Raw genomic sequence first — 25,197 nt, 5'->3', positions numbered from 1 at the left:
GGCGGTGCCATTCTTTGGCAATCGTGCCTCGCAGGCGACACGGAGTGGTGGTAGCGGTCTCTCATCTCCTCGGTCTATGCTGATGGCACGGCGGTGACCGGGGGCTCGCACTCGGGTGGATCTGTTCGGGACCCGAGGTGAGTCGGAGTTGCGGCTCCGGGTAGGTGAGATTGGGCTCGATCCGTGTGGTTTTCGTGGGTTGTGAGGTCCCTCCTGCCGCAGGAACGGTGGATGTCTGTGGTGGTCGGGACATAGTTCATTATCGGGCTGTGTGGCGTCAAGGGCCACGGACATGGCGTCATGCAAGGGTGCTCGGCGACGGCCCTCGGGAGTCATGGACTTGTGCCCCCCTCTTTCCACCGGGACTGACTGGGTCACAAGGTTGGGGCTCCTACAATGGCGGCGCCATCCCAAACTCCACGTCTGGTGCCGGGCTAGGAGTGCAATAGTTGGGTTCTAGTCCAGATGTAGCTCCTGGCTTGGTCAAGTAATGGTCGTAAGCGTACAGTCCCAGTGGCTTAATTGATTCATCCTAGCAGGTATATTTTTCGTAATAGTGCAAATAGAAGGTCTTTTTTACTCCCTCCGTTCTTAAATATAAGTCTTTTTAGAGTTCCACTATGGACTACATACGGAGCAAAATGAGTGAATCCATACTCTAAAATATGTCTATATACATCCGTATGTAGTTTGTAGTGAAATCTCTAAAAAAACTTATATTTAGGAACGAAAGGAGTATACGAGAATGAGCCTATACCTTGCAAACATATATTACCTGCCTGGGGGCCCCTAATTAACCAACCTGGCCACTGTGTGGCTGCACCTGATACACATGCTCAGGGCCGGCTCTATGACCAACTACAAGCAAGAACATTGCAACCTTCTCTATGCACTTATTTTATTTTCCTGTTCCTGCACATGTTATGATCAATTATTTTCCTGTTCCTTATTTTATTTTCTTCATTTATGCACTTAATCAAATCTAAGCGGTCTAGCATGAAGTTGTGCAGTGCAATTATCTAGTTGTAAGCATGGCAACAAGACATCACATACACACATGCATAGCAAAAACATAGGGGGTTTCATATGTGTAGCATAAATCGGCATGCAGATAGATGAACACTCCACTAATCTGCACAATTTTAGACAAAAAAATTAACTCTTTGCTACAACTGATTAGGGAAAACATAGGTGTTTTTAGGGTTTCTATGTTGTGCTCGGTGATCCTTTATCGAATTAATTTTGTGGATCATGTATCTTAAGCCCTAAATAGCTCATGGACATCGTCTCGTGGCAAGAAGTCGTTGTTTGCCAAGTGAAAGAAAAGGAAGGAAGAAGAAAATGAAGTGAGACTTCGATGTGGGGTCGAGTTGGTTTGGGGGATTATGTTCAGAGGATCTGCAGTATGAAGAAAATTTTAATCCCTTAACATTATAGAAATGGGATAAGGGATACGTTTTGGACTTCTAGAATAAGGAATCTACTAGAGATGCCCTTATGACTTGTTATAGCGGGAGCGGAACGTCTCCTGGAGACACGAGTTGACACGGCCTCATTATAGCCCATGAACAACTATTATTATTATCTTATTCTTTTTAATATAGATCTTGAAAATAATCATGTCACTAATTTATACGTAATTAATTTAATAAATAAAGCAATAAAAATGTGTGTTACAAAATATACTCACATATACAAAAAAAAACAAGTACTTGCATGAAATATTCACGTAATTAGAGGATACCTCGTGCATTGCTGCGGGAATCCATTGATAAAATTTGAGTTGATAATAAGAGAACTAAAAGTAAACATACATATGACTTGTTACATTTGATTATGTATAGTTGTAAACATATTTATTGAATATAAATAGAAAAATTGAATGGAAAACATATTTCATGCATGGTTGAATGTTGTGGTAGATCTTTTCTCATACATAATTGCATGTTGAGGTGGGCCTTATCTCATTCATAATTATATGGTGAGACAAATAAGTTAGTGGGACGACTTTCTTAGATATATAAGATTCTAAAAAAGATCTAATACCTTTTCAAAAACTATTTTCATATAATCTAAAAAGTGTTCATGCATTTCAAAAAATATTCAAGTAATTAAAAATATTCATGCATTTTTGTGAAAAATGTAATTAATATATTTTCAAGAAATGGTCACATAATTAGATAAGGTATTATATGTAATTAAAGATATTCATGCTATATTCATGCAAATTTAGAAAATGTTCACAAGTTTTCAAGAAATGGTCATGTAATTAAATAAAGTATTCATGAATGTTACTTCTAAAATATTGATGGTTTTTTAAAAATTAAATGAATACTTCTAAAATATTGATGTTTTTTTAAGTTATTCATTTATTGAGAGGTGTTCACTGCTTCTAATAATATAAAGAAAAGGAATATTGAAATAAGAAAATAAACAGGAAAAAGGAAACAAAAACACTGAAAATGAGTTATCAAAACTGGAACAAAACCAACCAAAAGAACCGAATCCTGAAAACAAAGATACAAAAACGGCACTATAACTGGGTTCCGAGAAAAATCACATAAAACCGGGAAGAACCCACATAAGAATGCACGCTGGGCTGACTGCCCTGTGAAAGACTACGGGCCACCGCTGAGTACTACTCACACTATGCGAGACTAGTAAATTTTTTAAGGGGGCGAGACTAGTAATATATATAAAGCATGTGAAAATACATTTGAATGTGTATTTTTTTCTAGAATTATGTTGGACAAGATCCAACTAGATTCTTACCTCTTTAGAATCCAGATTGTTCTAATCCCTTTTTATTAGAGTACCAGATAAGCATATGCCTAGATGCTTCTAGAACACATGAGATGGTAAAGTTGGTGGTTCAATTAGAAGGCCACGTGGCAAAAATGCTATGAGTTGAAAACTTTATCCAACGGTTGACAATGCTTGGATTTGCCATCTCTTGATCGTTGGATGGGCATATCTAATCACTAATATGTGAAGTTATTGACACACTATATAGTGGTATCCATTTTTTTTGAGACAATAGTGGTATAGATATAGATATAGATATGGGCCTCCTTATTTATCGACCAACGCGAGGGGAAGAGAGCAACTAATCGAAGAGTACTTGTTCGGGAGCCCCGCAAGGGTCACTTGGCGTGCTCTCATCCGCCGTCATGTGTCGCGCTCTGGGCGCTTCCTCCAGATTTACTTTTTGTATTTTTATGTACGCGTTTTCGGCTTTTGAATGATTTTTTTGGCTTTTCTGTTTTTCCCCTGCTTTCTTAGGATTTGGACAAAATCTTTTCAAAACAAATTGCGCGAGTAACGTGTTTTTTTTGTTTCGCGAGAGGCACGGATTTAATTCTCGTGAAGGCACGGTTTTGCTTCCGCGAGAGGCATAGTCGTGCCTCTCGGAACGGAAAAAAAAAAAAGACATGTTTTCTTTTTTTTTTCGCTCCGCGAGTGGCACGGATTACTTCTTGTGGAGGCACGAATTTGCTTCCGTGAGAGGCACGGTCGTGCCTCTTGGAAAGGGGAAAACACGTTTTTTTTTTCGTTACACGATAGGTACGGATTTACTTCTCATGGAGACACGGTCGTGCCTCTTGAAAAAGGGAAAAACATGTGCCTCTTCGAAAAGGGAAAAAACAACCTCCTGGTTCGGATTTTTTTGTCTGTTTTTTTGTAAAAAGGATCATCGGAATCTATCAACATTGATCTAGATTTGAATATCTCGACGCGATGGATCAAACGGTGAAAACGGTTTGAGATTTGGACGCACGGTTTAAGAGATAAAACTTTTTGAATAACCGAAATTACGAAAAAAGGGAAAACTCACAGATGCGTACATCCAGCGTGTCACTTGTCGCAACCTGGCAAGGTGTGAGTGATCTTTCAAGGAGTACTCCTTAATTAGTGATTTCATACTTTTTTTCAGGCGAGCGAGTGGAAGAGCTGAAACGCACACTCTCCCGCCGCGCACCCTTTTGGGTCGGTCCATCTGGAGGCGAGGCGCCCCTTTTTTCAAACAAAATTTATTCTTTTGCATATTAAAATACAATTCAAGGTTTCCATAAAAATCATTACTTTTAGTAAAACTTACAAATTTCGAAAAACACATCCTGCTTACTTTTCAAAAAATTCATTGATTTTAAAAAATGTGGAAATTTTTAAAAACGTACCAAATTCGAAAAAATCACTAATTGGAAAAATGTTCATGAGTTAGAAGAAATGATCAAAGATTCGAATAATGTTCTTGAATTTTAAATTTGGTTTAGTAATTCATTGATATACAATTTATTTATTTTGATGAAAATTTTAAAATATGTTGAATTGGATGAATTTTCGTAAACGGATGAACACTTTTTGAAATTCATGAATTTTTGTAAGTTGTGATAGTTTTGACTAGTTTTACGAACAATATTTTAATTTGCTGAAAAAACTGAATTCAACGATTTTGTTTCTTGTTTGATGAACATTTTTGCATTTGACGATTGATTTCGGAAATTGGTGAACAAAAAATGTTCAAAATTTAAATTGTGTTTTTGGATTTGCGAAACAATATTTACAAATTGAAAAAGAAAAAAGGAAAACAAACAAGTTAAAAAGAAATTAAGGAAAATGCATAAACAAAAAAGAAAAACGAAAAAAAAGGAAGAGTGATCCTGCGGTACTTGGGCTGGTGTAAAATCACATAACGAGCACCAGGGTCCAGGGGTGCGTGTTTGGTCCACAACTATCAACCTAGGCCGGAAATAGGCGAAACTACGAATTAAGAGCACTCTTTGTAAAAATCACTCATGCCTCACATTTGCGCCAATTGTCGCAGCCTATCAGTTTTTTCTTTTTTTTCATAGATCCATTTATTCAAAATGTTTTATTTCTTAAATCATGCGTCCAAATCTCGAACTATTTTTATCGTTGGATTCCTCGCGTCGAAACCTTCAAAAATAGATCTCATGTTGATAAGTTTTGATGGAAGTTTTTTCAAGAAAAAACGAACCGAGAATACTTTTTTTGTTTCCGAAAGAGGCATGACGTGCCCTCGCGCGGAAACAATTCGGGGCCTCCAGGAGAAATAAACCCGTACCTCTCCCGGAAAGAAAAAGACTCGTTATTTCGTTTTCGAGAGGCACGGCTGTGCCTCTCACGAAAGTAAATCAGTGCCTCTCATGGAAGAAAAAAAAAGAAAACATAATATTTTTCGTTTCCGAGAGGCACGACCGTGCCTCTTGCAGAAGCAAATGTGTGCCTCTTGCGGTAGGGGAAAAACATTTTTTTCCACGTTGCAAGAGGCACGGTCGTGCCTCTCGCGAAAGGAAAAATAAACGAGTTTTTTCGTTTCCCGAGAGGCACGGTCGTGCCTCTCGCGGAAACAAACCCGTGCCTCTCGAGGAAACAAATCTGTGCCTCTCGCAGAAGAAGAAAAAAAAAGAAAACATGTTTTTTTTCGTTTCCGGGAGACACGCCTGTGCCTCTCACAGAAGGAAAAAAAGAAATTATGTTTTTTGGCTAATTTTTTCCTCGTTTTCAAAAAGATAAGAAAATCCGGTCAAAAACCGAGAAGCTGAAAAAAATTAAAAAAAACATCTAAAACGCCGATAACGCGTACGGAAAAATAAAAGAAAGAAAAAAGAAAAATCGAAGGGAGCGCCTAGAGCATGCTCTCAGCCTACCCTAAGCATCCCTTGCGGGTCTCCTGAACGAGCACTCATTCATTAGTTGCTCCCAGAAATAGGAGACGCCACAAGATATAGCAATGGAAAATTTTATTCAGCCCTGATTGCATCGAATAATTCTAAATTAGTAGGTTTCCTTCACTCTATCAGCTTTGCGTCAGCCAAGTTACAGGGTAATTTTCCTTTACTGGTGGCATTTTTGGCTACTTGTAGAATTTCTAGCTTCAGCTTGTTTTCCACCTTTTTATCTTATATTTTTCTTCATTTCTTCTTCTTCATCGATTTCTTCATGTTTACTTTAGAACTTTCATGAATATTTTTAAAAAATAATGAACATCTTTGAAATAGGTGAACTGTTTTTAAATTCATAAGTATTTCTAAGTAATTAATGAGCAATTTAATTTTGTAAATGTTATATTATTTCTTATGAACATTTTGAAATTCTAAAAAAACAACATTGTCAAATTTTTTAAATACTCAAAATAAAAATTTATAAAACCCAAACATGAAAAGTGTATATTTTAAAAACCAGAGAAAAACCGGTGCAAAACCATCGCTAAGGAAGTATTGGGCCCAACCAATATAGCGTGGGGTGTGTGTTTCACCGCAGATGCTTTGCTTAAAGCGTAGAATAGGAGATCCCATCATCAAGGCAAGAGATGAAGAGAACATCCATCTACACGACTACACCGGTGCAACGCGTGTTTGACCTACATGCCTCTATATATCTAAATGAAAAGTGTTTCCGCATTTTTTCTTGAAAATGCGTGAAGTCTTAAAAATGTTTATACATTTTCAAGAAATGGTCATGTAACTAAATAAAGTATTCATGACAGTTTTTAGAAAAAATATTCATGATTCTTTTGCAAAGTCTTCACAAATTTTTGAAAAATATTCATGATTTGTTAGGTAAAACATTGTAAGGTGTACTTGTAAAACTATGTACTACATCAATCACCTAGCTACTCCTCGTTGAAGATGTCGATGATCTCCGTGCCCAACTCCGGTAGCATAGACGACAGCTGCAGCTCCGTCTCCTCCGGCGCCTCCAATTGCTCCGCTCCGGCCTCCTTCTCCTCCTCTATCTTGGCGTCGAGTTCGGCGCAGAGCGCGTCGGACACCGCATGCTCCTGCCGAAGGTAAGACCCGGTTGGCCTCCACATAGGCCTCATCCTGGATGGACTCCAAAATGGCCTGCTGCTCCGCCATCTCCTCCGATTGGGCGACAACGAACTCCGCCTCCGCCTGCTCTGGCAGCTCCGGCTCCAGCTGCTCCGCCTCCTCCACGTCCATCGGAGCCAACTCCTCTCCCCCAGGTTGCTCCTCCTCCTTCGGCTCCGGCGAGTCCGGAGGCATCCCGACAGCAATGCAGGCGGTGCGCGTGGCTTGTCCCGCCCGGATCTCCTGCTGGATCTCGTACGGGCACTCCGGCGTGAGCATTGCGTAGTAGATGATCTTCCTCGGGACCATGGCGGAGCGCCGGAGCAGGGGCAGAGCGTCGGGCGTGAGAGGGAGGAGGTGGATGGGTTCGGACTGGCGGCACAGAGGGGGGAGGTGGATGGGCTAGAGTTGCAGGACGCCGGCCGGCTTAAATAGGCGAATATGGTCTCGGGCGGTGAGCCGGAGCGGCGCCATACGGTGTTCACACCGCAGCGACGGACGCGACGTCCGTCGAACCGTCGGGTTTTCGAGCGAGTCCGCGTGGGACCCTATTGTTAGTCCGACGTGGCGGACGTGCCCGGTCGTGACTGGATGCCCCCATATCCATCCTATATTTGGGCTAGATATGAGGGGTGCCGGTCAGCCCGGGCGTTTACGTCCCATTTGAGGCGTCCGTCTCGGTCAAAATTTTACGACCGGACGATGACCGGACGACCCGCCCAGGCTTATGAGACGGGTTTATGCCGCCTGGCTATAGATGCTCTTACTGTGTTTGTGTTTCTCAGGTGGACGTGCGTTGGGTGCTAGTACAACTGAACAGCAATCTCATCGATCCCTGTCAGTCTGAAACACTCAACACAGCTAAAGACTGACTGAAGCTGAAACTACTCGGAGGCACGCATGTGGAGTGGACGCACAAACTGGCGGTCGTTCCAGGGTCAAGTACGTGGGTCTGGCTGCCTCCCTTTCCCTTTCCCACGGGTCAAGTAGTTGTCCGGTCACGCTTCTTCACATGGCGAAGCCGGTCAGTTTCACCGCAACTTCAACACGGGTTTCTCGGTGATCACCGGCCAATTTCCGTTCGAGCTATGGTCTGTGGAGCAAGTACTCCTACATGTGATTTTTCCGGGAAATCACCACGCACGTAGACGTAGGCGCTGTTACGTCAACGGTGTTTCTCGTCGTCAACAAAGCAGAAGAAGCAGCGCAATGACGAGCTCGAGCTCTACTAAAATTACTTGGAACAATCACCATGTCGCATCAGACGCTTTATACTAATATTTAGTTTAAAGTAGAGGACCCTTTGTTTTTCTAGCCCATGAACGCTCGTGCTGCTACTAACTAAAATGCCGCGGTAGGTGGTGAAAGTTTGCCATTTATTTATATACCTGTGCACAGTAATGTTACTCCGTCACGGTATACAAACTTGTGACAGATGCATCACATGTCTGATAGATCGAATTCAAAGCGAGAGGGAAAATACAAATCTCGTGGTATACAGCTGCTGCTTGTGTCGAGCCGGATTTGGATCTTGTGACCAGGATTTGGATCCACTCGACAAATCTACGTGGGGGTGTTGTTTTAATGGCTTCGTGATGTAGCATGTCCTCTTACTGTATAGTCCAGTAGTACCTTTTGGCAGTATATGCGCAATCCAGAAATTCGTAGGGGCACACACCTACCCAGCCATGTCTCGCGATACGCAGAGTTGTTTGATTTCACTCGAGGGCGGTTTCTGAAACATACGATTTTATAGGTCATAGCTTATGAAACTTACAATATTGTCAGCCGCTCGTACCATGTTCCAAAGCAGGTTATGAAACTTACGATTCTGTCGGTAGCTCATATCAAGTGTTTTAGAAGTTGAAATTTTCAAAACTTGTCAAACATATTCAGAATTGATAAGTTCTGAAACTTACGATTCTGTCGGCAGCTCGTACCAAGTTTTGGAACTTCAAATTTAATAAAACTTTTAAAACTTGTCAAACATATTCAAAATGGATAAGTTCGGAAACATACGGTTCTGTCGGTAGCATGTTGTCTTGCTGTATACTCCCTTCGTTTCGATGAATAAGGCGTATTTCGTTTCGCTAACACAAGACTTTGACAAATAATTACTCTTTTAATATTTGATTTATGTGATACAAAATCACTATCATAACAAAGTACTTTTAAATACCAATCTAGTGATAGAAATTTCATGTCATATAACCTTGTATTTACGGAGTAATTATTGGTCAAATTCATGTCTTAACGAAACAAAATATGCCTTACTTTTAGGAATCGGCGTGGGGTATCGTTTTAATGGCTTTGTGATGTAGCAGGTCGTCTTACTGTATAGTCCAGTAGTACCTTTTGGTAGTATATGCATAATCTAGAAATTCACAGAGGCACACACCTATCGATTGTTAGCTTGTTCGATTGTCTCGTGATTCGCAAAGTCATTGGATCTCGCATGAGGGTACAACAAGTTTTAAGTTATAGTTTCTGAAACTTTCCATTTCAGCGGCCGCAGCTTCTAAAACTTACAATTGCGTCGGTCACTCGTACCAAGTTTTAGAGTTGAAACTTACAACTTAGGGTTTTGTCGGTTGCAGGTTCTAAAACTTACGATTTTGTCGGTAGATTATACCAAGTTTTAGAAGTTAAAATTTTACCAAATTTTTAAAAACTCGTTAAGAAGATATTCAAAATGGATCTCATTTGAAAGCCCTCATCACCAGAAACACAAATATGAAAACCAAACTTAATTTGGAATTTAGTTTAAAAGAGATGGAACATTAAAAGTCGAAAGCCAAAAAAAAAAGGGGTTGCGTGCCCCCTCACGGTGCAGAAAACCGGCGGATCCCTCGGTAGGCTACCTTGCATAGTTGGAAGTCACATACCGGAGGTCACATGGGGAATTTACTCACGTTCGTGCCTCCATGGTGGAGTAATACCCTACGTCCTGCTTGATGTGCGTATACCTCGTGCGAGAGATTACAGAGAGATGTATGATTCTACCGAGAGTTCTTCTACGGGAGAGTAGATGGGAATGAGAGCCCTTAGCCCTCCCCCTTCTTGCAGAGGATAGGGTTTTACAAGGAGATATGCGATCTAGGTCTTCACCGCTATCATCTTGGGAACCAAGATGATCTAGGGACGTCTATCCCTTTCTCCGGGCTCCCTGATGTCATTGGATATACAGTGGGCCTTGTTGGCCTACTGGATGTCCTGCTGCCGAGTTCCTCGCTGGTGAGCCACCCCCAATATAAACGTCGTCACCCCCGCACATGTGTGATATGAGAAAAAAGGCATTCCAGGCATAGTGTTTCTAGGAGTAAATCTTGATTTGTTTTACCACCCCCTTCCCCCATCTTTTGTCAGTCGGCTTCGTCGGCTTCGTCGGCATCTAAAGGAGTGGGGAACCATCCCTTTGTAGTTTTCAGTTCTTGTAGGTCATTGTTTTGCCTAAATTTTTCGTTCTCCAATGAGGTGGCTACGATGATGATGCATTGTAATATGGTTCCTTCGGGCTCCTCCTAACTCGACGGTTTCCTTCTGACTCTAAGGAAGGGCCAGTGAGGGTAAATGTTGTCGGATCTGTTGGTTATCTTCGGATCTGGGTAGTTCGTGTGTCCATCAGAGGAAGCAGTTGACTGGATTTTCTACCATGACTTCGACCTTTTCTCTTTGTTTGTTTTGCGGCAAGGTCTGGATTCTCCGACCCTCTAGATTGAAAGCATCTGTTGCTTGTGGTGTTTCTCTGACCGATGTTCTTTAATTTGAGCGGTTACCAGATCTCATTGTACGTGGTGAGTGGCTATTGTGGTCTTGAAAGCCTTGTATGATGATATGGTTTGCATATATCTATTTCGCCTATTGCTTCTTCGGTGCAAATCAATGCTTCGGTAGTCAAATATAGTTTTCGGGGTAATTTTGCATTCTACATGTTGTATTATGTCAAGTTGCCATTCCATTGTACCGGCTATTGTTTTCCTTAGTAAATACTCCCTTCTTAAAGAAATATAAGAGTGTATAGATCACTATAAATGCTCTCAGAGGGTCTTTTTTATAAGAAAAATTACCTAACCAAATGAACTATATATTTAATGAACAAAACTGTCAAGTTTGCTAACGAACACGTCCAACATGACCAAGTGTTTAATGATTATATTTGACGCCTTAGCAGGTCAAGTGCAACCACCCCTTAAAACTACTTAACCGAAATTAACCTAACCTCCAAAATAATAAGGCTTCACGAACGACTGGACCACTGAGGCACTGAGATCGACCAACCGCGTGAAGCTGAAGCGCAGCGCACTATAAGTGGCCGTGGGTAGAGCTGCTGAGAAGCACAACAACCAGCGCAGCGAGCACCACAGACACCAAGAATCTTTCACACAGTCTCACGCACGCAGAGCCAGTCGCACATTTTCGGCGATGGAAGTGACCCCCAACCACACGCAGGCCGTGAGCGGGTGGGCGGCCATGGAGCCCTCCGGCGAGGTGGTGCCCTTCGCCTTCAAGCGCCGGGAGAACGGCGTGGACGACGTCACCATCAAGGTGCACTACTGCGGCATGTGCCACACCGACCTCCACTTCATCAACAACGACTGGGGCATCACCATGTACCCCCTCGTGCCCGGCCACGAGATCACCGGCGTTGTCACCCGCGTCGGCGCCAACGTCTCCGGCTTCCGCCCCGGCGACCGCGTCGGCGTCGGCTGCATCGCCGCCTCCTGCCTCGACTGCGACCACTGCCGCCGCTCCGAGGAGAACTACTGCGACAAGGTCGCGCTCACCTACAACGGCATCTTCTGGGACGGCAGCGTCACCTACGGCGGCTACTCCAGCATGCTCGTCGCGCACAAGCGCTTCCTCGTGCGCATCCCGGACGCCCTCCCGCTGGACGCCGCCGCGCCGCTGCTGTGCGCCGGGATCACCGTGTACAGCCCCATGAAGCAGCACGGGATGCTTCAGGCTGGCAGGAGGCTCGGCGTGGTCGGGCTGGGCGGGCTCGGCCACGTCGCCGTCAAGTTCGGCAAGGCGTTCGGGCTCAAGGTCACCGTCATCAGCACGTCGCCGGCCAAGGAGCGGGAGGCGAGGGAGAGCCTCAAGGCCGACGACTTCGTCCTCAGCACCGACGAGAAGCAGATGCAGGCCATGGCTCGGAGCCTGGACTACGTGATCGACACGGTGTCGGCGCAGCACTCGCTGGGGCCCATCCTGGAGCTGCTCAAGGTGAACGGGAAGCTGGTGCTGGTGGCGGCGCCGGACAAGCCCGTGGAGCTGCCGTCCTTCCCGCTCATCTTCGGGAAGAGGACGGTGAGCGGGAGCATGACAGGCGGCATGAAGGAGACGCAGGAGATGATGGACCTGTGCGGGGAGCACGGCATCACCGCTGACATCGAGCTCGTCTCCACCGATGGGATCAACGACGCGTTGGCCAGGCTCGCACGCAACGACGTCCGCTACCGCTTCGTCGTCGACGTTGCCGGGAGTGGCTCCAGGCTCTAGCTGTTTGTTTAAATTATTGGTGATTTGGACGCATGGTTCAACGTAGATTCTGGGCTTCTGTCAGAAAGAAAGCATGGGTACCTGTTTCATTTTCAGCTCAGTTCAGTTTCAGAGTATGACAAGAGTGATGGATTCCGTTGTATGTTACGAGGAATTCGATAATATTGTCGACGTCCAATTGGACAGGACGACGTTGTTAATTTGTCTGCAGCTAAATTGTCTATGTCAATACAATCCTGCTACCCCTCTGTCGATAAGTTTCAGTCGATACTATATTTGAAAAATCTTATATTGAGATCCGTGCAATTTAGTTTTTTGTTTTTTTTCCGCTTTGCTTTCTTATATATTATGTCACTTGACTGAGACTTGGTTAAGTCTCAATCGACCGAGACCTAGCCACATCCATGTCAATATCTCATTGAGTTGTCAACTCTTAGGAAAAATGATTAATATGCGACCCATGTAAGATAGTGTTTTTTAACACAACACAGAGGTAGACGCTCATACATATACACATACACTAACATCTATGAATGTGCACATGCACATTATTTTGAGATTAACGAAATCACCACACACAGATTCATAGTCGACGGAAACATCTCCCCTATCAAACGCACGTAAAGATAGCTGGCCAGTAACACATCCATCTAATACTAGTATCACTCGCCTCAATAGAGTACGGGACTTCCTTGATGACCGCGGTAATTGGAAGCTAAACTTGCTACAACAGTTCTTTTGCCAGGCTGATGTAGAGGCGATACAGAAGATCCGTACTTCTCCGCGCCAACAGGAGGATTTTGTGTCATGGCCATGGGACAGATCGGGTCAGTTGACGGTCAAGAGTGCCTACCATTTTGCAATGACGACACTGAGAGATCATCTTAGTTCGGGTGCGTCGAGCTCCGCCCCGACGGGTGACCGGCCGTTGTGGAAGCTTGTCTGGAGTGCGGATGCTCCCCCCAAGATGAGGCACTTTGCCTGGCAGGTCATTTCGGGATCACTTCCTACAAATGCTGAGAAGTATCGCAGACATATAGGAACATCCGCATATTGCAATCTTTGTCAGCGGGATGAGGAGACTTCATCCCATGCGCTGCTCGTGTGCCCTAATGCTGCCCTTCTCTGGATTCCATGCGGCTAATCTGGCCACTTCCTACTAGGGCTGATATCACATGCACGGGCTCGGAATGGTTGCTTCATCTTCTAGCTGAGTCGAATGAGCATATCAGGAGCAGGATCATCATGGTTCTTTGGCGTATCTGGTGCCTGCGGAATGAAATCACTCATGGTAAATCCATCCTCCTTTGGAAGCTTCTCGCTCGTTTTTGTCGAGCTACTATAATACCTTCCAACAAATCTCGCTGAGTGTCGAGGAGATTATGAAAGGGAAAGCCCCGATGATAGCAGATGCGCTTATACAGGTGCCCTCATCTGTGATACATGCACCTCACAAGCCATGGCCTTCTCCACAGGCGCATGAGGTGGCATTGTCAGTTGATGGTTCTTTTGATCCTACGGACGGGTCAGCGGGCTCTGGTATGATTCTTAGAGACAAGACTGGGGTTGTTATTTTTGCATCCTACCGCAAACTGTTCCACTGTAATGAAGCTCTCGAGGCAGAACTACAAGCTATGATGGAAGGGCTAAAGCTGGCGGTAGAGCATTCTGAAGCCACTATCCTACTTCAGTCCGATCGTGCGGTGGTTCTCAAGATGCTCGGGGATGTCTCCTTTGACAGATCGGCGTATGGGCATCTGGTGTCGGAGATCAAGAGGTATCTGAATGATAGGGTTGTTATTCCTGTTAAAATTCTTCGAGAATAGAATAGGGTTGCACATTGTTTAGCGAATTTTGGTAGATGTGGTGATAGCACAGCGTGTTGGTTGGACCATCCACCCCCATGCATTAGCAAGTTAGTCGCTGAAGATTGTAACTCTATCACTCTGAAATAAAATACCCTATGATTCTTCGCAAAAAAAAACTAGTATCACCACCAGCAATTTTGGTGAAGTATCCCACCCGCGTTAGAACATGTAACAATGCAAGGTGCGGTTGTGATAGCACGATAGTTATCATACTTCCACACATATGGTCAAGGAAACTACTCCCTCTGTTCCAGAATAAATGTCTTTAATTTAGTACATAGTTATACTAAATTAAAAAAACAAGACCAACCCGGGCTAATACTAGTATCACATCCATCTAATACTGGAACATGTAACAATACAAGGTGCGGTTGTGATAGCACGATAGTTATCATACTTCCACACATATGGTCATGAAAACTACTCCCCTCTGTTTCAGAATAAATGTCTTTAATTTAGTACATAGTTATACTAAATAAAAAAAAACGAGACTAACCCAGGCTAATACTAGTATCACATCCATCTAATACTGAAACATGTAACAATGCAAGGTGCGGTTGTGATAGCACGATAGTTATCATACTTCCGCACATATGGTCATGAAAACTACTCCCTATGTTCCGGAATAAATGTCTTTAATTTAGTACATAGTTATACTAAATCAAAAAAAACGAGACCAACCCGAGCTAGACTAGCTTGTTGGCATTTTTTTATAGAAGAAAACTCCGTGAGCACCAAACGTTCAAGCCAAGACTTGAACCCTGGTGGGTTAGATGCAAACTCCCGCGCCTTACCAACTGAGCTACGCTCAATTGGCATGTTAAGACACTTATTTTGGAATGGAGGGTATACACTAAGTAACGGATATGTCGTTGTTAAGGCTAGTTTGGCCATATTGTGGTTTTAGAGGGAGGTTTGGCTTTGTTTGTGGGTAATGTTTAAGTGTTTGGCCATATTGTTTCTTCCAATTCAGTCATCTACTCCTTTATTACGGTAGTTTCAAACAGAACAAAACTATTCAAAGTAAGCCGTAGATCACAAAGCTGGAAGTGAAAATCATCCAATTCTTAATGATCGTATGTGTGTGTAAAAGCATATATTTGGTCTCTATCCAACGCTCTTTCACAAAAATATTTAACCCACACATCAATCTCTTAGTAACTTATTCAATATATCCTCTTGATAGTCGAAAGCTATTTCAAATATTTCAAAAAGTTTGCATATTTATGATTTTTCCTAGCATATCGGATGCTCCAAGTTGTACGATGTCAATATCACCAACATACATAGAGGTCTTTTACGGTGATTGGCGTAGTACTGGGAGTACTTGCCCCTGTGATTTTTATTAGCCGCCCGATCTGGTGGGGGATTAAAAATGAATAAGCATAAATAGTTTAATCCGAGAAGGGCATAATGGTCTAGGGTAAAATATTGTGGTTTCAACCGATCACGTCCACGACCAGAACCACGTCTAGTCGATCCAGGAGGTCAAGTCCTCGTTCTCGTCCCTTCCTTCTGTCCGACGAGCCCGGCGAGAGGAACCAATTCACCGTTGTTGGTGTCGTCCTCGTCCTCCTCCTCGTCCCCTTCACTATAAAAGACGTGCCCAGCGGCAAGAAGAAGAATAAGGCGTGACATCTGCGGCGGCAGTGTCGGCGGCGACGGCGACGCTATAGGAACTCGCCCCCCGCCGATCCCATCGCTTCCGGACTTGCATCCTAAGGTATGAATCGCCCGAATCTCAACTTACTTTGATTCGTAGCCTGCACTTCCTACTTAGATTTGTTTAGTCATCATCGATTTAGGTTTCCCTGGTGCATGCAATTCAATTTAGAATTTTTCGTCATCCATGGTCACTTCACTAGTTTATGGGGGACCCAGTTTATGGACGTTGTTGATCGCTTGCCATAACATGTACAAGGAGCAAAGTTTAAAATTCCATGCAAGAATTCGTACTGGGTTTTGAATGCATTTTTGTTTCTCGTTTCAGATATTTATTCATCTGAATGGTGATGCAGGAAGACATGGTGGATGTAAGTCGTGAGTCAATGCTGGAGTACTATCATATTGCCAACAAGATATTTAATAGTGATGATGAAGGTTATAGATTCTATAACAAATATGGTCTTGAGAAAGGTTTTAGTGTCCGGAGAAGCTATGTCGAGTGGGATGGATCCAACTATCATATAATTTTAAGGAAATTTGTGTGTAGTCGTGAAGGGGTTCGTGAAGAGAAGCACATGAAGAGGAAGATGGAAGATAGAAAGAGGAGGCCACGGAGTATAACTCGTGTAGGGTGTAAAGCTAAATTGGTGATTGTAAGACAGGAGGAAACATGTCAGTGGTTTGTGAAGGATTTCATCAATGAACACAACCATCCTCTAGCCCCACGGGATCTTTCTTGTCTTTTGCGTTCGCACAGAAGAATTAGCGATGAGCAAAAAGCGGATATTGCAGACATGGAAAAATCAGGGATCGGGACACACCATATTATGGATATTTTGTGCATGCAATATAGTGGATATGATGAGGTTGGATGCACGACGAGGGACATTTACAATTTCTTCCGTGCTAACAAGCAGGAATCAATTGCTTCCAGGGATGCTTGTCGGAGTAAATGACCACGGGGAGCCTCATCTGCTCCCCATGGTATTTCAAGACATCGGGGCCGGCTGCACCCCTCAGAATCAAAGGCAGCAGGCCGCCTTCTTGGGGCCGGCTAGTCCAAACGGCCGGCTGCCAGGAGGCGGCGGAATCCAGAAGACGGCCACGGAGTGGGCCGACTCTTAGTACGCGGCCTCCAGAGAGGCCGGATCCTAGCAGGTGGCCCCCTCGCGCCCTCACGTTTGCACCTGCATAAATACGACAAGACGGGGCGTGGCTACAGTGCAGCCTACCACCCCGAAATCCAGGGCCAAACGTGGCCACAGCGCAGCGTACCGGGCAGACATCCCTTGACCGGCGCGGCACTGTTGCTGTTGGGGAACGTAGCAGAAATTCAAAATTTTCTACGCATCACCAAGATCAATCTATGGAGTAATCTAGCAACGAGGGGAAGGGGAGTGAATCTACATACCCTTGTAGATCGCGATGCGGAAGCGTTGCAAGAACGCGGATGAGGGAGTCGTACTCGTAGCGATTCAGATCGCGGTTGATTCCGATCTAAGCACCGAAAGAACGGTGCCTCCGCGTTCAACACACGTGCAGCCCGGTGACGTCTCCCACGCCTTGATCCAGCAAGGAGAGAGGGAGAGGTTGGGGAAGACTCCATCCAGCAGCAACACGACGGCATGGTGGTGGTGGAGGAGCGTGGCAATCCCGCAGGGCTTCGCCAAGCACCGTGGGAGAGGAGGAGGAGGGAGAGGGGTAGGGCAGCACCAAAAGGAGACTTTCTCGTGTCTGTATGGCAGCCCAAACCTCAAGTATATATAGGGGGGAAGAGGGCTGCGCCCCCCTTAGGGTTTCCACCCCCAAGAGGAGGCGGCCAGCCCTAGATCCCATCAAGGGGGGCGGCCAAGGGGAGGAGAGGGGGAGGCGCCCCACTAGATGGGCCCTAAGGCCCATCTGGACCTAGGGTTTGCCCCCTCCCACTCTCCCATGCGCCTTGGGCCTTGGTGGGGGGGCGCACCAGCCCACCTGGGGCTGGTCCCCTCCCACACTTGGCCCACGCAGCCTTCTGGGGCTGGTGGCCCCACTTGGTGGACCCCCGGGACCCTCCCGGTGGTCCCGGTACATTACCGATTTCACCCGAAACTTTTCCGGTGACCAAAACAGGACTTCCCATATATAAATCTTTACCTCCGGACCATTCCGGAACTCCTCGTGACGTCCGGGATCTCATCCGGGACTCCGAACAACATTCGGTAACCACGTACATGCTTTCCCTATAACCCTAGCGTCATCGAACCTTAAGCGTGTAGACCCTACGGGTTCGGGAACCATGCAGACATGACCGAGACGTTCTCCGGTCAATAACCAACAGCGGGATCTGGATACCCATGTTGGCTCCCACATGTTCCACGATGATCTCATCGGATGAACCACGATGTCGGGGATTCAATCAATCCCGTATTCAATTCCCTTTGTCTAACGGTATGTTACTTGCCCGAGATTCGATCGTCGGTATCCCTATACCTTGTTCAATCTCGTTACCGGCAAGTCTCTTTACTCGTTCCGTAACTCACATCATCCCGTGATCAACTCCTTGGTCACACTGTGCACATTATGATGATGTCCTACCGAGTGGGCCCAGAGATACCTCTCCGTTTACACGGAGTGACAAATCCCAGTCTCGATTCGTGCCAACCCAACAGACACTTTCGGAGATACCCGTAGTGCACCTTTATAGCCACCCAGTTACGTTGTGACGTTTGGCACACCCAAAGCATTCCTACGGTATCCGGGAGTTGCACAATCTCATGGTCTAAGGAAGTGATACTTGACATTAGAAAAGCTCTGAGCAAACGAACTACACGATCTTGTGCTAGGCTTAGGATTGGGTCTTGTCCATCACATCATTCTCCTAATGATGTGATCCCGTTATCAACGACATCCAATGTCCATGGTCAGGAAACCGTAACCATCTTTTGATCAACGAGCTAGTCTCCTAGAGGCTTACTAGGGACATGGTGTTGTCTATGTATCCACACATGTATCTGAGTTTCCTATCAATACAATTCTAGCATGGATAATAAACGATTATCATGAACAAGGAAATATAATAATAACCTATTTATTATTGCCTCTAGGGCATATTTCCAACAGTCTCCCACTTGCACTAGAGTCAATAATCTAGTTCACATCACCATGTGATTAACACTGACAGGTCACATCACCATGTGACCAACACCCAAGAGTTTACTAGAGTCAACAATCTAGTTCACATCTCTATGTGATTAACACTCAATGAGTTCTGGTTTGATCATGTTATGCTTGTGAGAGAGGTTATTAGTCAACGGGTCTGAACCTTTCAGATCCGTGTGTGCTTTACGAATATCTATGTCATCTTTGTGGATGCTACCACGCGCTATTTGGAGCCATTTCAAATAATTGCTCTACTATACGAATCCGGTTTACTACTCAGAGTCATCCGGATTAGTGTCAAAGTTCGCATCGACGTAACCCTTTACGACGAACTCCTTTCCACCTCCATAATCGAGAAAATTCCTTAATCCACTAGGTACTAAGGATAAGTTCGACCGTTGTCATGAGATCCTTTCCCGGATCACCATTGTACCCTCTTGACCAACTCATGGCAAGGCACACTACATGTGCGGTACACAGCATAGCATACTATAGAGCCTACGTCTAAAGCATAGGGGACGACCTTCGTCCTTTCTCTATCTTCTGCTGTGGTCAGGTCTTGAGTCTTACTCAATACTCACACCTTGTAACACAGCCAAGAACTCCTTCTTTGCTGATCTATTTGAACTCTTTCAAAATCATGTCAAGGTGTGCGTTCTTTGAAAGTATCATCAAGCGTCTTGATCTATCTCTATAGATCTTGATGCCCAATGTGTAAGCAGCTTTATCCAGGTCTTCCTTTGAAAAACTCCTTTCAAACAACCCTTTATGCTTTCCAGAAATTTTACATCATTTCGGATCAACAATATGTCATTCACATATACTTATCAGAAATGTTGTAGCGCTCCCACTCACTTTATTGTAAATACAAGTTTCTAACAAACTTTGTATAAACCCAAAAACTTTGATCACTCCATCAAAGTGTATATTCTGACTCCGAGATGCTTGCTCTAATCCATGGAAGGATCACTGGAGCTAGCATACCTTTTAGCATCCTTAGGATCGACAAAAACTTTCTGATTGTATCACATACAACCTTTCCTTACGAAAACTGGTAAGGAAACTTGTTTTGACATCCATCTGCTAGATTTCACAAATGCAGATAATGCTAACATGATTCCGACGGACTTAAGCACCGCTACGGATGAGAAAATCTCATCGTAGTCAACTCCTTGAACTTGTGGAAATACTCTTTGCCACAAGTCGAGCTTCATAGACGGTAACATTACCGTCCACGTCCGTCTTCTTCTCAAAGATCCATTTATCTCGGATTTCATGGCTCTTAACCATTTGTCGGAATATGGGCCCACCATCGCTTCTCCATAGCTCGTAGGTTCAGTATTGTCCAACAACATGATATCTCAGACAGGATCACGTACCACTCTGAAGTAGCACGCATCCTCGTCGTCCTACGAGGTTTGGTAGTGACTTGATCCGAAGTTTCATGATCACTATCATAAGCTTCCACTTCAATTGGTGTAGGTGCCACAGGAACAACTTCCTGTGCCCTGCTACACACTAGTTGAAGTGACGGTTCTATAACCTTATCAAGTCTCCACCATCCTCCCACTCAATTCTTTCGAGAGAAACTTTTCCTCGAGAAAGGACTCGTTTCTAGAAGCAATTACTTTTGCTTCCAGATCTGAAACAGGAGGTATACCCAACTGTTTTGGGTTTTCTATGAAGATGTATTTATCCGCTTTGGGTTCGAGCTTATCAGCTTGAAACTTTTTCACATAAGCTGCGCAGCCCCAAACTTTTAAGAAACGACAACTTAGGTTTCTCTAAACGGTGTCGTCTCAACGGAATTGCGTGGTGCCCCTTTTAAAGTGAATGCGGTTGTCTCTAATGCCTAACCCATAAACGATAGTGGTAATTTGATAAGAAACATCATGGTATGCACCATATCCAATAGGGTGCAGTTATGATGTTCGGACACACCATCACACTATGGTGTTCCAGGCGGTATTAATTGTGAAACACTTTCCACAATGTCTTAATTGTGTGCCAAACTCGTAACTCAGATATCTCTATGATCATATCATAGACATTTTATCCTCTTGTCACGACAATCTTCGACTTCACTCTGAAATTACTTGAACCTTTCAATAATTCAGACTTGTGTTTCATTAAGTAAATATTCTCAGCATCTACTCAAATTATCTGTGAAGTAAGAACATAATGATATCCACTGCATGCCTCAGAACTCATTGGACTGCATACATCAAAATGTATTACTTCCAATAAGTTGCTCTCTTGTTCCATCTTACTGAAAACGAGGACTTTCAGTCATCTCGCCCATGTGGTATGATTTGCATGTCTCAAGTGATTCGAAATCAAGTGAGTCCAAGCGATCCATCTGCATGGAGTTTCTTCATGCATATATACCAATAGACATGGTTCGCATGTCTCAATCTTTTCAAAAACGATTGAGTCCAAAGATCCATCTACATGGAGCTTCTTCATGCGTTCTATACCAATATGACTCAAATTGCAGTGCCATAAGTATCTGGAACTATCATTACTATTTTACATCTTTTGGCACGAACATGTGTATCACTACAATCGAGATTCATTTTAGGTGCAAGACCATTGAAAGTATTATTCAAATAAGCAGAGTAACCATTATTCTCCTTAAATGAATAACCGTATTGCGATAAACATAATCCAATCATGCTCAACGCAAACACCAAATCTCGATGGTAGAGGGAGCATGCGATGCTTGATCACATCAACCTTGGAAACACTTCCAACACATATCGTCATCTCACCTTTAGCTAGTCTCCGTTTATTCCGCAGCTTTTATTTCGAGTTACTAACACATAGCAACCGAACCGGTATCTAATACCCTGGTGCTGCTGGGAGTACTAGTAAAGTACACATTCATATGACGTATATCCAATATACTTCTGTCGACCTTGCCTGTCTTCTCCTCTACCAAGTATCTAGGGTAGTACTGCTTCAGTGACCGTTCCTCTTATTACAGAAGCACTTAGTCTCGGGTTTGGGTTCAACCTTGGGATTCTTCACTAGAGCAGCAAACGACTTGCTGTTTCATGAAGTATCCCTTTTGCCCTTGCCCTTCTTAAACTAGCGGTTCTACTAACCATCAACAATTGATGCTCCTTCTTGATTTCTACTCTCGCGGTGTCAAACATCGCGAATAGCTCAAGGATCATCATAACTATCCTTGATATGTTATAGTTCATCACGAAGCTCTACTAGCTTGGTGGCAGTGACTATGGAGAACTATCACTATCTCATCTGGGAGAATAACTCCCACTCGATTCAAGCGATTGTGGCACTCAGACAATCTGAGCACACGCTCAACGATTGAGCTTTTCTCCCTTAGTTTGCAGGCTTAGGAAACTTGTCAGAGGTCTCATACCTCTTGACGTGGGCACTAGTCTGAAATCCCAATTTCAGTCTTTGGAACATCTCACATGTTCTGCGACGTTTCAAAAACGTCTTGGGTGCCACAATTCTAAACCGCACTGAACTATCACGTAGTTATCAAAACGTGTATGTCAGATGTTTCGCAACATCTACAGACGACGCTGAGGTTCAGCAGACCGAGCGGTGCATTAAGGACATAAGCCTTCTGTGCAGCAATGAGGACAATCCTCAGTTTACGGACCCAGTCCGCATAATTGCTACTACCAACTTTCAACTAAATTTTTCTCTAGGAACATATCTAAACCAGTAGAACTTAAAGCGCAAGCTATGACATAATTTGCAAATACCTTTTTGACTATGTTCATGATAATGAAGTTCATCTGATTATGAACTCCCACTCAGATAGACATCCCTCTAGTCATCTAAGTGAAACATGATCCGAGTTCAACTAGGCCGTGTCCGATCATCACGTGAGACGGACTGGTCAAGATCGGTGAACATCTCCATGTTGATCGTATCTTCTATACGACTCATGCTCGACCTTTCGGTCCTCCGTGTTCCGAGGCCATGTCTGTACATGCTAGGCTCGTCAAGTCAACCTAAGTGTATTGCGTGTGTGCCGAGGCCATGTCTGTACATGCTAGGCTCGTCAACACCCGTTGTATTCGAACGTAAGAATCTATCACACCCGATCATCACGTGGTGCTTCGAAACGACGAACCTTCGCAACGGTGCACAGTTAGGGTGAACACTTTCTTGAAATTATTATAAGGGATCATCCTACTTGCTACCGTCGTTCTAAGCAAATAAGATGCAAAAACATGATAAACATCACATGCAATCAAATAGTGACATGATATGGCCAATATCATTATGCTCCTTTGATCTCCATCTTCGGGGCACCATGATCATCTTTGTCACCGGCATGACACCATGATCTCCATCATCATGATCTCCATCATTGTGTCTTCTTGAAGTTGTCACGCCAATGGTTACTTCTACTTCTATGGCTAACGCGCTTAGCAATAAAGTAAAGTAATTTACATGGCGTTATTCAATGACACGCAGGTCATACAAAATAATAAAGACAACTCCTATGGCTCCTGCCGGTTGTTGTTCTCATCGACATGCAAGTCGTGATTCTTATTACAAGAATATGATCAATCTCATACATCACATATATCATTCATCACATCTTCTGGCCATATCACATCACAAGGCACATGCTGCAAAAACAAGTTAGACGTCCTCTAATTGTTGTTGCAAGTTTTTACGTGGTTTGTAGGTTTCTAGCAAGAACGTTTCTTACCTACGTATGACCACAACGTGATTTGCCAATTTCCATTTACCCTTCATAAGGACCCTTTTCATCGAATCCGTTCCGACTAAAGTGGGAGAGACAGACACCCGCTAGCCACCTTATGCAACTAGTGCATGTCAGTCGGTGGAACCTGTCTCACGTAAGCGTACGTGTAAGGTCGGTCCGGGCCGCTTCATCCCACAATGCCGCCGAAACAAGATAAGACTAGTAGCGGCAAGAAGAATTGACAACATCGACGCCCACAACTTCTTTGTGTTCTACTCGTGCATAGAAACTACGCATAGACCTAGCTCTGATACCACTGTTGGGGAACGTAGCAGAAATTCAAAATTTTCTACGCATCACCAAGATCAATCTATGGAGTAATCTAGCAACGAGGGGAAGGGGAGTGAATCTACATACCCTTGTAGATCGCGATGCGGAAGCGTTGCAAGAACGCGGATGAGGGAGTCGTACTCGTAGCGATTCAGATCGCGGTTGATTCCGATCTAAGCACCGAAAGAACGGTGCCTCCGCGTTCAACACACGTGCAGCCCGGTGACGTCTCCCACGCCTTGATCCAGCAAGGAGAGAGGGAGAGGTTGGGGAAGACTCCATCCAGCAGCAACACGACGGCATGGTGGTGGTGGAGGAGCGTGGCAATCCCGCAGGGCTTCGCCAAGCACCGTGGGAGAGGAGGAGGAGGGAGAGGGGTAGGGCAGCACCAAAAGGAGACTTTCTCGTGTCTGTATGGCAGCCCAAACCTCAAGTATATATAGGGGGGAAGAGGGCTGCGCCCCCCTTAGGGTTTCCACCCCCAAGAGGAGGCGGCCAGCCCTAGATCCCATCAAGGGGGGCGGCCAAGGGGAGGAGAGGGGGAGGCGCCCCACTAGATGGGCCCTAAGGCCCATCTGGACCTAGGGTTTGCCCCCTCCCACTCTCCCATGCGCCTTGGGCCTTGGTGGGGGGGCGCACCAGCCCACCTGGGGCTGGTCCCCTCCCACACTTGGCCCACGCAGCCTTCTGGGGCTGGTGGCCCCACTTGGTGGACCCCCGGGACCCTCCCGGTGGTCCCGGTACATTACCGATTTCACCCGAAACTTTTCCGGTGACCAAAACAGGACTTCCCATATATAAATCTTTACCTCCGGACCATTCCGGAACTCCTCGTGACGTCCGGGATCTCATCCGGGACTCCGAACAACATTCGGTAACCACGTACATGCTTTCCCTATAACCCTAGCGTCATCGAACCTTAAGCGTGTAGACCCTACGGGTTCGGGAACCATGCAGACATGACCGAGACGTTCTCCGGTCAATAACCAACAGCGGGATCTGGATACCCATGTTGGCTCCCACATGTTCCACGATGATCTCATCGGATGAACCACGATGTCGGGGATTCAATCAATCCCGTATTCAATTCCCTTTGTCTAACGGTATGTTACTTGCCCGAGATTCGATCGTCGGTATCCCTATACCTTGTTCAATCTCG

The 25,197-nt window shown here is 44.7% G+C and overlaps 1 protein-coding gene across 1 annotated transcript; it reads left to right on the top strand.

Moving 5' to 3' along the window:
• Window positions 1-11,162: 11,162 nt before the first annotated feature.
• LOC109754298 (probable cinnamyl alcohol dehydrogenase 6) lies at window positions 11,163-12,535 on the top strand. Its single transcript, XM_020313202.4, has one exon. It carries the CDS (start codon window positions 11,259-11,261, stop codon window positions 12,333-12,335), a length of 1,077 nt encoding a protein of 358 aa, XP_020168791.1. The 5' UTR covers window positions 11,163-11,258; the 3' UTR covers window positions 12,336-12,535.
• Window positions 12,536-25,197: the final 12,662 nt, after the last annotated feature.

Source organism: Aegilops tauschii, chromosome 2 (assembly GCF_002575655.3).
Source record: "Aegilops tauschii subsp. strangulata cultivar AL8/78 chromosome 2, Aet v6.0, whole genome shotgun sequence".
NCBI classification, from domain to species: Eukaryota; Viridiplantae; Streptophyta; class Magnoliopsida; order Poales; family Poaceae; genus Aegilops; species Aegilops tauschii.
This window is presented reverse-complemented; position numbering and strand designations above follow the sequence as displayed.

Bases quoted from the DNA above. Each gene is read 5' to 3' on its own strand.
- LOC109754298 (XM_020313202.4), top strand. From the start codon at position 11,259: ATGGAAGTGACCCCCAACCACACGCAGGCCGTGAGCGGGTGGGCGGCC.